General features: G+C 37.5%; 1 protein-coding gene across 4 annotated transcripts in view; it reads left to right on the forward strand.

The window, feature by feature from the left end:
* Positions 1–15180, forward strand: part of SPAG9 (sperm associated antigen 9) — a 112773-nt gene extending 97593 nt beyond the window's left edge. For 3 of the 4 annotated variants that reach the window (XM_032208833.1, XM_032208835.1, XM_032208836.1), the window contains 6 exons: positions 639–810; positions 2201–2314; positions 4694–4732; positions 5740–5916; positions 9376–9522; positions 11560–15180. In XM_032208833.1, the coding sequence (XP_032064724.1) occupies positions 639–810; positions 2201–2314; positions 4694–4732; positions 5740–5916; positions 9376–9522; positions 11560–11675 (765 nt within the window). In that variant the 3' untranslated portion in view covers positions 11676–15180. The remainder of the gene's footprint in view (positions 1–638; positions 811–2200; positions 2315–4693; positions 4733–5739; positions 5917–9375; positions 9523–11559) is intronic. The other variant, XM_032208834.1, reaches the window with a different exon arrangement.
* The last annotated feature ends 989 nt before the right edge of the window (positions 15181–16169 follow it).

Genomic DNA, 16169 nt, shown 5'->3' on the forward strand with positions numbered 1-16169 from the left:
GAATGATGGGGGAATGGAAGGATTATATTTCTTGCAAACAGCTGGTCCATTGCATTCTTTTTAGAGAGTGGTTGAGGCCACTTGGAGATTTATCTGTGTCCTCAGGTGAGTTGTTGAGACCACCTTCCATTCCTCACCATCTAGTCAGAGCAGAAGAAGTTTCTTGGATGAGGAATGAAACGTCTTCAAAGAAAAACAAGAAAATCCAGTTGCCGCTTGAAAAAGCATGTTTGGGACAACCATGACCTGGATGACTGAGAATCTCCATAGACGAGAGCACCAAATGAGAACTAACATAGAAAAGGGGAAGTTTAAAAGGAAATGAGTATATTCAGTATAGAGAAAATATCACTGAAGGCCAAACATATGGAACAAAATGAGACATTAGCATGAGCATTTTAAAAATAGCATTTTCAGAACTCACAAGATAGCACAATAGATACTAATCAAGGGATGAGAAGGCTTGCATTGAAAATCTTTTCACAATATAAAGAGAGGGAGAGAGGAAAAATGTATGTGTTCATGTGTTATTATTTAAGGAAGATTCTTAGACACTTGAGTGTATTTTAAAGGGAAAATAGGAGTGTGGAGAATTTTTTTTTGTTAAAAAGTATAACTGAGCCATAATTTTCTTTTAGAAATCATTTGATGCACATCCAAGGAAGGAGAGCCAAGTGAGACAGCTGGCATGGGTGGGAGATGGAGTGTGGGTATCCATTCGTTTAGATTCAACCCTCCGGCTTTACCATGCACACACTTACCAGCACCTACAAGATGTTGACATTGAGCCTTATGTAAGCAAAATGCTAGGTAAGTCCCATGCCTTGGAGGAGAGGTTGTTGTTGTTTTGGATGAAGTAAATTCCTTGGGTAGATAATATTTTAAGTGTTTTAAAAAGTATCCTCCAAATTATGGATACATGTTTCAATATAGAAAGAATACTAGGCGGGACACTGACAATAGCATCACCTTGCAAGAAGTAAAAGAAAACTTTATCTTTTTGAGATGAAGAAATCTCTAATTAAAAAAAATAGAGAAAAGGGAAACTTGGACATTTTACCTTGGAAAAGGAAAAATATATAATTTTATTTGAAAACAAACAATATACACTGTACATACATTTTATACTTCTATGTAAAGAAGTTTACAATGAATTCAAGAAAAAGGTTTCTTACTATGGTATATATTTGCTTTCAGGTATATGCATACAGGTGCAGGTGTGCACATGCACAGCAGATACTATGTAATATACTGTAATCCCAGCAACTGCAACATCTGTACCATTTACTCTAGAACCATGATGGTGAACCTATGGCACGCCTGCCACAGGTGGCATGTAGAGCCCTCTCTGCTGGCAATCGAGCTGTCGGCCAGCTCAGCTCCACGGCACATGCGCGCACACCTCCCACTGGCCAACTGATTTTTGGGGCTCTGCTGCGCATGTGAAAGATGCGTGGGGCGGTCTTGCATGCATGCATGGGGTTGCACACGCATACGCAGGGCGGGGTGTGCGTGTGCGCCCTCCTCCCCCGGGCACCCCATTTTTGGTTTCAGGAGGCTTCAGGGAGGCCTGCCAAAACGGGCTGCCGGGGAGGGGTGTCACGTGCATGCGCAGGGTGGTAGGGCTCATTGCAATATCGATGTGGGCACACACGTGCATGCTGTTGCGTGTGTGATTTCGGCACCCCTGGACAAAAAGGTTAGCCATCACTGCTCTAGAATATTCAGCTACAGTACTGATAACTCTTATATTCTGAATCAGCATAGTCCTTCCAGATCGGAAACAGGGCAGGTTGGGAAAGGTTGAACTATGTAACTACATTTGAGCTTGCCATATTTGATTTCTTGCTGCCCTTCGTGCTGTTCCCTGAAAGATATTCTGCAGGATCAGTGAGTCCATGAACAGCATTGATGGTGGTGGTGGTGCTAGGACTGGCAAGTTGAAGAAAAAAAAAACAGTCAGTAGAAGATTGTATCGGATCTCTTTCTCCTTTGTGAATGCAATTCTTCTGTTTTCAAAATAGCAACTGAGAAACTGGTTTTAGACTCTACAGGGTTTTTTGATTTCTTTGTTATTTAAAGAGTTTTCAAAGCTGGTTTTCTTGTTGTTGTTTACAAAACAAGGAGCTAGATGTAAACATTTCATAGATCTCTGAAGATTTTTTTTGATGTTTTAATGAATGCTGCATGCTTCTTTCAGGTACAGGAAAACTGGGGTTTTCATTTGTGAGAATCACAGCTCTGATGGTATCTTGCAATCGTTTGTGGGTTGGGACAGGAAATGGAGTCATCATCTCAATACCATTAACAGAAAGTAAGTTTATAAGAATGAGCAGGGTACCCAAGATTGCCAGCAATTTTAAACCAAGTGTGAAATATAGGACCAATATTCAGCGTTTTTCCAATGATGTGTAATCTATTTTATAAGCTCTCAGGATCTTCAGATTGCATCATCACGTAAACTGTAAAAAAATCGATCAGTCAGTCAATTGGGACTGTACAGAGATTTTTCAAGTTTCTTCTCTGCCAGGCAACTTAACTTATTAAAACTAAAACTTGGTAAGGACTTAATGTTGGGACAGAAATTCATGCAGTTTTAGAACACAAGACAGTTGAACCGAGAGGAAAAAAACTATGAAAGCTGACTGGCAGATGTTGGGCCAGTGACTCTCTCTCGCAGCCCAACCCACCTCCCAGGGTTATGTGTGTGGAAAATTGGAGGAAGAAGGAATATTACTATGTTCACTGTCTTGAGACACTTATAAAGTAATAAAGATGTGGCAAAAATCAAATACATAAGAATTTTGCTTGTGGGAGCATAAGGTCTGGCAACTGGAATTTTCTGCATGTTAATAGTGCTGAAATGTGGCCTTGTTCTGGGTAAAATATGTGTAGGAGGACCTCAGTTCTTCTCTGTTGATTTGATAATTAAGAGCCACGATCTTCAATTCAGAAAGAATAGATATTAAAATTGCCTTAAGAGATAGCATGAGACCAAATATGTTAAGATTAAATGCATTAAAGGAGTTTTTTTTAAAAAAAAATACAAATAAATGGTTATAAGGAACACTTATTTAACAACTTTGTTGCAGTTCGATTTCTTTTCACAACCTCTCTTCTCTAGCCCACTACTTTAATATTCACTTTGTTTCCTTCTCTTCTTTTTAGTTGGATAGACTTTGCAGCTGTCTCTTTCCCTGTTGCTCTTCCAACCCCATAATGCAGCTGGAAAAAATAGGGGGGTGGGATAGCTTTTGTTCTGAGCAACACTTTAATTTTAATGAATTCTATATTTTTATTTACTTTTTTGTGTGGAATGCATGAATGGTGTACATATAGTTATGAAATTCTATTTTATTTAAATTGTTAGTTTTCTGCAATTGCATTGAAAGCCCATAGTCTTTTCATCCAAATTCTTCTGTTTAGGGTTTCCACATTGGGAATCAACCAGATTTATTAATACTGATATCAAATAGAAGTTTTTCTATATTACTGTCTGCAATTTAGAGAGAGAGGTGAAAGATCATTATAGAGCATTGCTATATAGTAAATATTCCTTTTAAAGAAATTTAATAATGAACCTTTTTCATATTAATTGCTTGAGTACCATATGCATTTGTTTTCCATGCTGTACCATTCATTGATCATTCATTAAATGTTTGGTTTGGCTTATGTGTCTTCAATAAACACAAATACTTCAAATAATGCATATATTTAAACAGTGAAAATTATTTTTCAAATTCAACAAAAATAAATAAAGAAAGAAATTATTCCTATTGGGGCTTGCATGCCCTCCTTTATTACGCTCTCTAGAAATGGCTTGTAATCTGGAAAAAAAGCAACTCTTCACCGCCAGTTTTCCATAAGGCACAAATTTTTAGTATCCTCCTTTAAGAGGTACTATGAAAGCGTTGTTGGAACAACATATAACTAGGTAAGTACTTATCTCCAAAAAGCTATCTTTTCACTGCTGGTTTAACAAGCTGGATACTCTGGATCCTGCTTGACCAACAGGCAAATTAACATTTGACAGATAGTGCTCACTATCTGGGTGTGTCCCCCCCCCCCAAGAAATGGATAGGTTTTTTTATTCTTGAGGTGTGGGGAGGGGGCCATGCACAGTGTTTCTTAACTAAGAGGTACATTTGGCTTTTGATGGTGGTTCTGTCCAGACCATTAGTAGCTGGGACTAAAATAAAAAGGCCATCTAATTTACTTTTGATTACATTTGAAATTTAAAAAAAACCCCGAATCATCATATTCTCTAGTCATGTACCTAATACTTCCCCTTTTCTGACATATTAACACATACTATTTAGTGACATTTTTTGATAGTCTTGGGGCCATGCCCAAAATTTTGGAGGGTTAGAGACTGAATTTGTGGCCCCTCTCTCTACCTTACCATGTGTTTAAAAAGAAAGAGGGAAAGGGGAATGACAGTATAACAGTAGGTAGCCAGTAGCTGTAGCAATAAAGCAAGGGTAATATTAATATTTTGCTATTTGTTTTGCCCATATTCTTTCCTACAAAGAAACGGTGTGTTTGTTCTAGTAACCTTACTGTGCCTTTGCTAGTAGGAGCTCACCCATGAAGCTCTTTTCAAACAGCAGAACACAAATTGTGGGTTCTGAATAATCCTTCTCCTTTGCTGTCGCACCTACCCATTTTCCCCTCTCCTCCTTTCTTACTTTAGCTGTAATCCTCCACCAGGGACGTTTACTGGGGCTGAGGGGTAAGTGCTGATCCTGAACCTACCCTGTATTCTCAGGCTTCTCTAATAGCCCGTTGAAGGCTGTTCCCACGTCTCTAAAATTCACCCCCCTCCCTGTTCCTAAGCTGAATTTCCACTTGGAGTTACCTGCATTGCAGTATTTTATGTTTGCTGAATGACCACCAATCCTACTCAACAGTTTAGTGGCCTCATATTTTGTTGCAGCTGAACTTTTCATGCTGGCTTCTTGTTTTTCTTCCAGTATCATTTGTGACACCATAACATTGTACCTGTCATTAATCCACACCATTTTTCTTTGGTTGCATATCACATTTCTTTCTTTCTTTCTTCTAGCACTCTTCAAAATGGAGATAGTTCTGTCTGTCTAGCATGAAAAAAGGGCAAAAATTGTAAGTTAAAAAAATTGGCAGAGGAACATAGTATTTGAAAAATGAATCGGCCAACAACATTCTTCTTTTCTCTTCCTCATCCCTATAATTGTACTGTTGACTTTAAGAAATCCAAGATTTGTAACTTCCAAGGAAGGCTTCTTTTTAAAAGAAGCTGTGTTTATTCGCAGAAAGATAGTAGAGTAAATGTATTTAAACTACTCTGATATTTGCTACAACAAATTAGCATGGTTGCCCTAAGAATTCCTCTTCTAAAATTAAAAAAAAACCCTTTGGTTAATATTTTGAATATTTCTGTTTTACACATAGTTGTTTTAGGGAGTTTGAAACAACCTATTCAACATTGTTCATCCTGAACATAGACCTTTGAAATAGCAAAATGTGTGGTTATGCTCGACTAGCAAGCTTCTCCATTTTTTTTTCTGGAGGTACTTCCAACAACTAAGCATGCTATCTTTTATTTCTTTCTAGCTTTGCCTTGAATTGGCATTTTGTTGCCCTTTTTATTTTATTTACCTGAGTTTGCTTTAGCTTCTAGATTGGATATCACAAGGTTCCTTAATTTATTTTTTACAACTTGCCCTTTCACTGGAAAATGTTTTATTTCTCTCGTTGTAGCTAACAAAGCAGCAGCAAGCTCTGGCAACCGTCCTGGCAATGTAATACGTGTGTATGGAGATGAAAACAGTGACAAAGTGACCCCTGGAACCTTTATTCCTTATTGTTCAATGGCACACGCACAACTTTGTTTCCATGGGCATCGTGATGCTGTTAAGTTTTTTGTTGCAGTACCTGGTAAGCTTTGTGTAGAATTGTATCCTTTAGCCTTTCATTTAAATAGGTGACTTGGTTTCTTCTCCATCATAAAGTTCTTTTACAGTCCATCCATTGAGGAGAAATTGTTGTACATTAGTGTTCTCAAGGTTTCAGAAGAGGAATTTCTTTATAGAAGCACAGTTTTTTTTCTTGGTTCATCCAGAGAAAATATTTACTTCTGATCTTTGACGTTGCTTCAGATAAGATGTTGAAACCAGCAATGATTGCATATTCATAAAGCTTCAGCAAATTGCTTGTTATAGGAGAAGATACAGATGGGAGAATAGTTTGGGACAGCAGCCATGTAGTTAGGGGAAAGCCACACGATACTCAAGTATAAACTGGGTGTCTTTTATGTTTTTGGGAAGGTTTTTCTATAGGATTTTCAAGAATTTATGGAGGGAAAGCACTTGCAAGTGTAGACCCCCTCCCCCCACTTATACTTCCACATAAGGAAGGGTCCTTTCCTCCCACAGTTGTCATGGCACATGACAAATTGCCTCAAACTTCATTAGAATAACCAGAGAACTCATGGTATCCGAAAAAGAATGGATTTGCATGTATCTGTCTTGAAGATACTGCACCTATTCAATTATAAGCATAAGTAGTATCATCAGTGATCAAAACCAACAAGATGAGGCACCATGTAGGAGAAAGTAAGAACAGTAATAGGAGGAAGTAAGAACAATAGTGGCAGGGTAGGAAATTGTCACAAAATTATAAACGAAGTAAGAGACTTTAAATGTGAGTTAAATTTTATCCTGATGCTTAGGCTGTGTTTGTGTATCATCCTAGTCAGTGCTTTAACTTTGGTTTGCTGAATTAATAATTTTTTGGGGGTTAGCAAGGAATATTGTATTGTAAGTTAACCATCTGGATTCACACAATACACTAAGCTGGTAGTATTATGTGAACCAGTCTTAGAGTAACAGCATATGGAAATTCTTGAACATTGGAAAGTATGTGATCATTATGAGACAAAATATTTAAGACAGAAACTTTGAATCATTGGAAAGACCATCAAGGAAAGGATTACTAGAATGTAGGTAAAAGGTTTTTAAAACATTGACAAGATTTTCAGTTTATGTTTTTATTCACTTACAAGAGGCAATTGACTCAATACAAAGAAAGTGTTTTGCTACTGCTGCAATATTTGGATTATCAAACTGCTATTACTGTTACCACATGTGTTAGGATAACCTTAAGATACTTGCTCATGCATGTTGCTGAATTTTCTTTTTTACATCATTGCCACGGTTTTACGTTCTTAGACTTGGGCTAGTATAGTAAGAAATATGTTTAATTGCAATAAGCATAAATCACAAACAGTGTTGTAGCAGCCCGAAAGCTGATATTCACAGCATTACTTCCATTTCATTAAATCTAATCCAGATAGCTTATAATACTCTGGCAGAGATACCATGCCTATCTTATCAGGATGAGAGCTAATACAAGGATGATAGCCTGCTTGCTTTCTTCCTTTCGTGGTGGTTAACTATACAATCTTAAAGAAAGTTTTTAAAGTAACACTTCCATAGTGCAGTGTTAGAGATGGCTAAGAACACCAATCAAACAGCCACAGAAATTTATAATAGGATCATCTAGTAGTCTCCAAAGCTCTCTAACATAATTTTAAGTTTTAGAAACTTGCAGAAGATCAGCAATGCAGGGATCAGTTAAATCTCCAAGGGGAGACAACTCCATAATAAAGGGCTGGGATAGTGAATCTATGGCACGAGTGGCACAGGTGGCATACGGAGCCATTTGTCAGGGCACATGAGGCATTGCCCTGTCAGCTGGCCACTCATATGTGCGCTGGCCAGCTGATGTCAGCCTTTTTTTGAGGCCATTTTTCACCCTCCCCAGGCTCCCAAGGCTTTATAGAAGCCTAGGCAGGGTGAAAACAGCCTCCCCCTGCCCCCCTGCAGGCCCTCCGGAGGCTTCAGGGAACCTCTTGAAGCTTCCGTAGGGCTAAAATCGGCCCTACGAGCAAACCGGAAATCCGTTCCTGAACTTCCGGTTTGCCTGTAGGGGCGTTTTTTTGCACTCATAGGGCCGATTTTAGCCCTCAGGAGGCTTCCCTGAAGGCTCTAGAGGACTAAAACCAGCCCTTACAGACAAACCAAAGTACGTTCCTGAACTTCTGGTTTGCCCGTAGGGCCGGTTTTTTGCGCTCCGGAGGCTTCAGGGAAGCTCTTGAAGCCTCCGGAGGGCCTCCGGGGGAGGGAAGCATGCAAAAAATGGAGGGAGTGCTGATCATGCATGCTGGGGTCGCGCATTGCATTATGGGTGTGGCACGCCTGCACATGCCCCCCTGCGCTCCCCCCGCTTTTGGCATGTGAGGCAAAAAAGATTTGCCATCATTGATATAGGACATCCATGTGAGGAAGTGTAGCTGGGATTCTGTGGTTTGGAAAAGCAGCTGCCACTGCCAGATAGAAATCCTCCCCACTCCCACTTCCCCGAGGTTCAGCGCAGCTTGTGCTTTTCCCCAAAGGGCCAGAAATTGAAGATGCAAGGGAAGCCTCATCCCACCCAAGCCCTTAGTTTACAAATGCAAACGCTAAGAGATGTATGGTGTGTAGGAGAAAAGGAGATAAGAAGACAGCAAGCAGATGGGGAAGTGGGAGGTGACATTTGGAGGTTGACAACTGTTAATAGGCAGCCAGCTAGCAGGACATAACCTGTGATGAGCAGTATATGTACAGATCTGCTGTGTTGTGATGTGTCCAGTCCTTGGTCAGCAAAAAAAAAAAACAAAAAAAAAACCCCTCACATACCATCATAGACTGAACAATGTCTAATAGTTCAGTTGGTTTGCCTTGTAAAAGTGAAAAGCTGATAGCAGCTTGTCTTGGAATCTATGGATTTGAGTGGGTCAAATCTAGTTGGAAAATATTCTTTCAGTCATATCTCATAACCATTTTGTATTTGCCTTGCTATTTGAAATGGAGAAACACTTTGGGCTTTGGAGTATATGAAGGCCACGGCAGCCAATTTCCACAAATAAGACATATATTTTCTCTGATACCTCACTCCCCCCACTCTCTTTACACTCAGGTGTGTTCTGAAGTATTCTCCAACCTTCAAGCACAAATTTGAGGCCCCTCAGCAGCGGGAATTTAATCTAATTCCCAGAACAGGGCATTTTTATAGTTGATGGAAAGAGTTGAGTACAGCTCTCATAGTTAATATGCACTGTTCTTAAAATAGATAATCTATTCCTCCAAAATGGCCCTAAATTTTCTTTCCAGCTACAAAAGCCAAGTAGCTTTGGAAAGTGAAATGAAGAAGTCATTCCTTTTTCTGCTTTTGATATTGTGAGGAGTTTTGGGGGAAGTACATTAAGGCTCTCTTTTGAAAAGATCCATGTAATCAACTGGGCATTGCCAATTTGCTGTTACAATAAAGTAACACCAATACTTTGTCCACTTCTAGGTCAGGTGATTTGTCCTGAAGTGGGTGGAAGCTCAGAATTATCTGGTGAAAGAACTACCGTCTCTGCACAGGAACCCAATAGCCAGACTCCTTTAAAATCAATACTGGTGATAAGTGGAGGAGAAGGATACATTGACTTCAGGATGGGTAAGAACTTCAACTTTCAAAAAGAAAATTATTATTATTGTTGTTGTTGTTATTTAAAATATTATTACATTCTGGTAATCTAATCCAATAATTACATAAAATATCAAATATACAAATATTTTTCATTTTTAATGGGCACCTTAGAACATTCCCATTAAAATAATGCTCAATAAGGTAGCATTTGAATTAGGTGTGAGGGTGTCTTAATTTGAGGGTTTTTAAAAAAATGCAACTTTCTTTGTACGGACAGAAAATTAAATATGTATCTTGAACCTTATAGGCAGGCCAGATTTTTAAAAATGTTTTCTTTTTAGAAGCAGAACAATCTGTTCCTGTCAGGTAATAATGCCACTAAAAGCAGGGAAATATAATTATTCCCCATAGTTTGACTGTGTTTCAAATTGTAATTAGTTTTTTAGGGTCATAAAACTCAGGGGATCATTGAAATCTGATCTAGCCTCACTAATATAGATACACTTTCCCTTATGCAAAATCCTATTAAATTATTCTGTTTTTTACTAAAGTGTGATAGTAATGAAAACTATATATTGGGTGTGTTCAGTAAAATGAAAGCTCTGTCATTTAGTAAAGTGACTGTTAAGTGAGATTCCCATATGACTACTTACCATATTTTTCGGACTATAAGACGCACCGGAGTATAAGACATATCAAGATTTTGAAGAGGTAAGTAAGAAAAAAAAGTTTTCACCAAAATGGGGGCATTTTCCCTTCCCCCAGCCCTGTTGAAGCCTACAGAGTGCTTCTGGGGGCGTGGGGAAAGGCAAAACCACTCCTGTTTTGGTGAAAAACAGCCTGTTTTTTGCCCATTTTTCACAAAAATGGGATGCAGGAGTGGGGTTTCGGAAGGCCAAAAATGGCTGTATTCAGTGTATAAGACGCACCAACATTTCCGTGCTCTTTTAGGGGAGAAAAAGGTATGTCTTATACTCCCAAAAATATGGTACCTCAATGACTAATTTTGGCTGTTGGTTGCAGTTGTTAAGCAACTGTCATTAAGCAGATGGAATGAAAGGGCTCCCTTCTTTGTGTGGAAGGAAATCTATGGGCTGGAGAAACAAGGAGGGATTGAGAAGGCTCTTCAGCCCAGAACAGGAGTTCCTCTCCCTCCTACGTGCAAGGAGCGGAGGAGAAATCCTTTGTCAGGCAACAGCTTGCAACTTTCTCCATTGACTATGCAGGGAAGCTGGCAGAGAAGATTGCAAATGGCAATCACATGATCACAAGGCACTTAGCAACTGTTCGTAAGTGCAAACAGATTGCCCAAGATCTTGATCACAGGACTTGGAGGGGTGTTTTATGACAGCTGGAAGTATTTTATAGATTGCAAAGCATTCTTTCTGAGCTGTCATAATTTTGAACAGTATTAAACAGTCAGTTGTAAGTTGAGTACTACCTGTACTTTCTCACCGCCTTTCCATAATTCTGTTTAATGCCAAGATGAGAACCTGGGGACCTCCAGATACTACTCAGCTGCATTTCCCAGGAGCTCAGTCAGGTTGGCCAATGGTGAGGAAACCTGGGATAGTAGCAACAACACATGGGCCACTCCTACATTATGACAAAAATATTCCCAGTTATTCAAGTTTGTAGTTACTCAGAAATTGGACCTTTCCTCTTCCTACTTTATACATGCATTGTATTGATTAGAATTGTTTGTATCTTAACTGTTCACTTTCTTCAGAACGTTTGCATGGATAAATGCCAATATACTTCCTGGCAAGTATTCATTTTAATTAAAGGGAAATTTCTGATGTTATTTTACAGTTGACCTTGTTTCTATTCTTTAGCTATATATTATTATACAAAAGGAAAAGGCCAGGAAGCAATTTCTTCTTAAAGTTATAATTCAATATCTTTTGAAAATTTTAGCATTTTCTAGAATGAGGGGTAGTTATCTCCCCTTCATCTCAAACTGATAATAAAATGTGACAGCTTTGGGGGAATGGGTGGGCGGCAGGGAGTATAATTCTTTCTAATCCACTTATATATTATGAACATAAATACTCTTGCTTTCAGGTGATGAAGTTGGTGAATCTGAACTTCTTGGAGAAGCATTACCGATTGAGCCTTCCGTTGCCAAAGCTGAGAGGAGCCACCTGATAGTGTGGCAGGTTATGTGTGGCAGTGAATAAGCTCCAGAGGAAAATGGCTTGAGACTGCAAAAGCTTTTGCATGTCTTCAGTTTTGTTTTGTTTCTGTGGAACCCGTTTCATTGCAGACGATTTGAACGTTTCTTTGTCATTTGACTTTATATCATAAACCTCTCAAACCTTAACACAGGAACCAGCTCACGCTGTTTTACTGCATCAGTGTTACAAAGCGAGAATAAATTGGTCTTCCCAAGCAGATAAATGCCATATTTTATCTCCTGAATGCACCTTATAGGCCCCCATTGCAATCTGTAACACAACTCTCCCCCTTACTTTCTACAATGAATTTACGATTATATTTTAAATTCATTTGCATAAGAGTAAAATAGCAAATTAATATTCTGGGTAGTATTTCAAAAGCGTAAGATGTATGTAATATATGGGATTTGCTGAACACCTCAAATGATGATTATGATAAGTTAGAAGACTTTTGCTTTTTCATTTCTGAATCCTACCAATTTTGTGGACCTTTGTTTATATTGAGATTCTTGAGCTAAAACTTTACCAGACATTTAGTTGCGGAAGGTTTTTTTAAAGTTGCTAATCACACCAAAAATCACTACAGCTATCCTGAATAAATTTAAAATGTGGTGTTTTAAGGGGGGGGGGGAATACTTTTCCCTGTTTCCTTATTTAACGTAGCTTGGAAGCATCCAGTTTAATCTCAAAAGGGCATTCTTATATCAAAGCATCTTCCTTAAATATGTCTTGAGCAGAAGATAGGTACCTTTGTGTGCTCCTATTTATTGGATCCTGGGGATTCCAGCTCTTGCCATGGGATATAGAAGGGCTTGCAAGTAGTGAGCAAGCTAGCAGTAATAATGAATAACCTCAAATAAGTTTAAATTATATTATGTTTCAATCCATATTATCAGCCTACAAATGCCATTCAAAAGAAAGGTCTATACAGTATGTTGCTTGGTGCACTTAATAAAGTGGTGTATTCACTCATTTTAATGAATGAACACCTGTGTATAAAATCTGAGTGACCCATCTGTAAATCTGAGGAATTGGAAAGATACTGTCATGCAACTTATTCTATCGTTTCACATTTAAAGTTTTGGACTGAGTATACTCATTTGCTATCCAACGGATGGCAAAGGTAAATTAAATGCTATCGTTTTAATCACTCAGAGGATAAACAGGTTCTCAATGTTTTCCTTGTTATAAAATAGGAGTGAACACACTAACATTCAGCTCATGTTCATTAAGAGATTCTAGCTCTTCCAGTTAGATGGGAGTTGCTATTATCTACGTGACAAAAGGGAAGAATTTCTAAATTTGAAATGCCAACATTTACAACCAGAAATTGTCATGGAAAACTGCCTAAAACTTTTTATGCAATAGGAGCAGTTTGTCATCTCTCAAGGAAACATGTATTCAATACACACACACACACACACAGCCCTACACCTTTTTAAAATCACATTAAACTGAGGTCTATTGTGTAAATATTTATTTAGGCAGCTTTTTAATAAAAGAAACTATAATCTTATCTGATGAAAAGTTAATACATTTCCCTTCAGATGTATTGATTATAGTTTTATATGTATAAATACTTTTTAAGCACCCTATTTTGTACACAACGAATGCATCTTGGTAGGTATGTATTTTAACCACAAAATGTGTGGCTAAAAATAACTGAGAATTGTTGAATGTTTAATACCTTTATATTTTGCCCTCTGATATGCCCAATGTGATCTGATCACAACAGACTTAAAAATTTCAATTGCTGAACTGAGTTTAAGAATTTAATAAAAGAAACACTGATGGAAAAACTGTAAGAAGAATTAAGAGGATATGGATTTTTCCCCCTCAGAAATTGCCTCTGCTACACTCATGTACATCCATACCAGACTCACATTTCTGTTGCATCTTTTGCACTTTTCCATCTTAGGAAAATTTAATAGTCAATTTGGGAAAGATGTTCAGGTGAGTTGGCGAAAGCTTCACCATAAGTGCCTCTAAGGCACCCAGGAGCTTTGCCAAAAGAAGACAAATTCTTAAGTATTTGTCCTGTCCTCAGAGCAGTAGAAACCATTCATGCAGTTCATAATTCTAGACGTCCAAAAGACAGCCAGTTCCATTAACTTTGTTACCCGTTGCCTTTCAAGGGATCTATCTTGGAGGAGAGTTTTTGGAAATGTCCTCCTGGCTTTTCATGAGTGGTGAAATAGTTTTTGGAAAAAGGAATGAAATGCACATATATTGGTTTTGAATTCTGTTAAACATTTTCATTTCAAAACCATTGGTGAGCTGTTTCTTGCTCAGACAAAAAATGCATCTGGCTGATAATGTTTTATGACGTTCCAGATGGTAAATTGCCATTCTGTCCTCATTTGGGCAACAGTCATTCACAGCAGAAAAGACAGGAGTCCACCAGAGAGATCAACACTTGTATTAGTGCAAGTAGGGAAAGAGCACCATTTTCAACCTCCATTTTAAAATTTATTCCCTGTCCTAAAGAATTGCAGTTTTAAAAGATGGATGTAGAAGATCCCTTTCACTTATACTTATACACTCCCTATTCCAGCACACTCTGTAGATGATAAAAATTTGCTAAAGTTCAAGCACCCAAATGAATGCCTAACAAATCTGTTTTGAGAGTGACATATGTTTAATGTAATTATAGTTCTAAAATCAGAAGTAGGAATGAATCTCTTGATAGTTAACAGCTTTGTTAATAGTTTGAGAGAGCATTTCAAGCACAAAAAAAATGCAGCACATGATTTGTTTGGGTAAATGTGTTTTGCATGGTAAAAGATAATAAGTTTATGTATTCTGCCATTTAGTTCATTTCTTGCAAGGTATTCCTGCATTGGATCAGTTAGAGCTGGCAGAGTGTAGACACTTTATCATAGGCTGCCTTAGTAACTAAAATGTTTTATAATCTTCTAATATGCTAACTGTTCTAAAGAACATGGCGTTCTGAAAATAATGTTTAATTAAATATTTATTTCCATGTGAGTATTATGAAAGCTACCAAAGGACTGAAACTGACTTGGCACGCTTACAGTTTGACCCTGTGCATAAAGGATTTTGTAAAGATCCCAAGTTTGTAAAAAAAAAAACGACAGACTGAAAAACACACTTCTTTGTGGATGCTAATTTTATTTTCTTAACAGGGTTATGCCATATTGTAACAACCTTTGTTTTGCACTTCAAAACATTGAACGCTAAATACTTCTCTCTAACAATGTCATTTCTACACACTTCTCTATCTTTTAAACATGTTTTAAAACATTTTATGGTCATTAACTTTTTGAAAATGTTGTCTAGACACTTTATGCTGAATTTTACTTTCCTCTGTAACCTTAAGATCAATACTGCAGCATTAAACTTGCTGTCTGTTTAAACTTGAGGCTTCTTTTCTGTGAGCTGATAAGCTCATATAGCAGTGAAATTATTTCAGTATTTATTATTGAATCCATGGGGGTTCAGAATGTAACTTTGTACATGAAATATATAAATATGTATATGAAAAACATTCTTGTTTTGGTGTATTTCTTATATCTGGTCAGCAGCAATTATAATTTATATGTAATTTGTACATGGGATAAATAACTTTTTAAAAAATAAAATAATACATATCATGTATTAAAGAACATAGATTTTCTGAGGCTGTAGAAACTTCTTCACAACTCCCAAATTTATCTAAACCAAATATGAAACAGTGAAATTATCCTAATTTTAATGTTGAAAAAAGGAAAAAATTAACATGCTATCATGTTGGAAGGAATAGGGTGGGAAAAAATATTCTAAAGTCATCTATGAAACTTCCCAAATTTGTATTAGCACATAATTTCCTTACTTGAACTATAAATGAAAATAAAGATATAACTTGTTTGAAAGCCCATGATACTAATTATTCTTTTTTTATTCATAGGATATATTTTAATTAACCAACGAACCAGTCATTTATGGTTTGTAATTATTTGTATTTTGTCTTTTTTCCAGGAAGCCTCTTTAGGACAAGCCTGTAATAGATAAAAGTTGAGAGTGATTTGTCCAAAGCTTTCTTACAAATTTGATGACTCAAAAGTTTGTGCAAGTTGATTTGCATTGCTTAAGTCAGAGATAGGGATCCTTCAATCACATAGGACTCCCAGTTTTCTTCCCTTGTCTAGGGGCCCTCATATTTGCCAAAAGTTGTCACCATGGTTTCTTGTCATTTTGGTGGCCAAGGGTGGGGACAGTTTAAAATTAATATAAGTGGTAAACAAGACCTAGTACTGATTTCTAAAGAAAAGCTTCCATTATTTTCTTTAAAAAATTAGCATATTGTAGCACACTCATGTGTGTGACACATCCCTGTGCACTTTATCATTTCCAATCTTTGTGGCTTTGCTTTCTAAAGGAATGTGAAGGGTACTAGAAGACACTAGAAGATTGTGTATTTCTGGATTAGGTAAACTTTGAAACGATTCAGCACAGATGCTTGGTTTAAAAGCTACTGGTTTCTTCTAATCACAAAAG

This window comes from Thamnophis elegans, chromosome 2 (genome assembly GCF_009769535.1).
Source record: "Thamnophis elegans isolate rThaEle1 chromosome 2, rThaEle1.pri, whole genome shotgun sequence".
Taxonomy (NCBI): domain Eukaryota; kingdom Metazoa; phylum Chordata; class Lepidosauria; order Squamata; family Colubridae; genus Thamnophis; species Thamnophis elegans.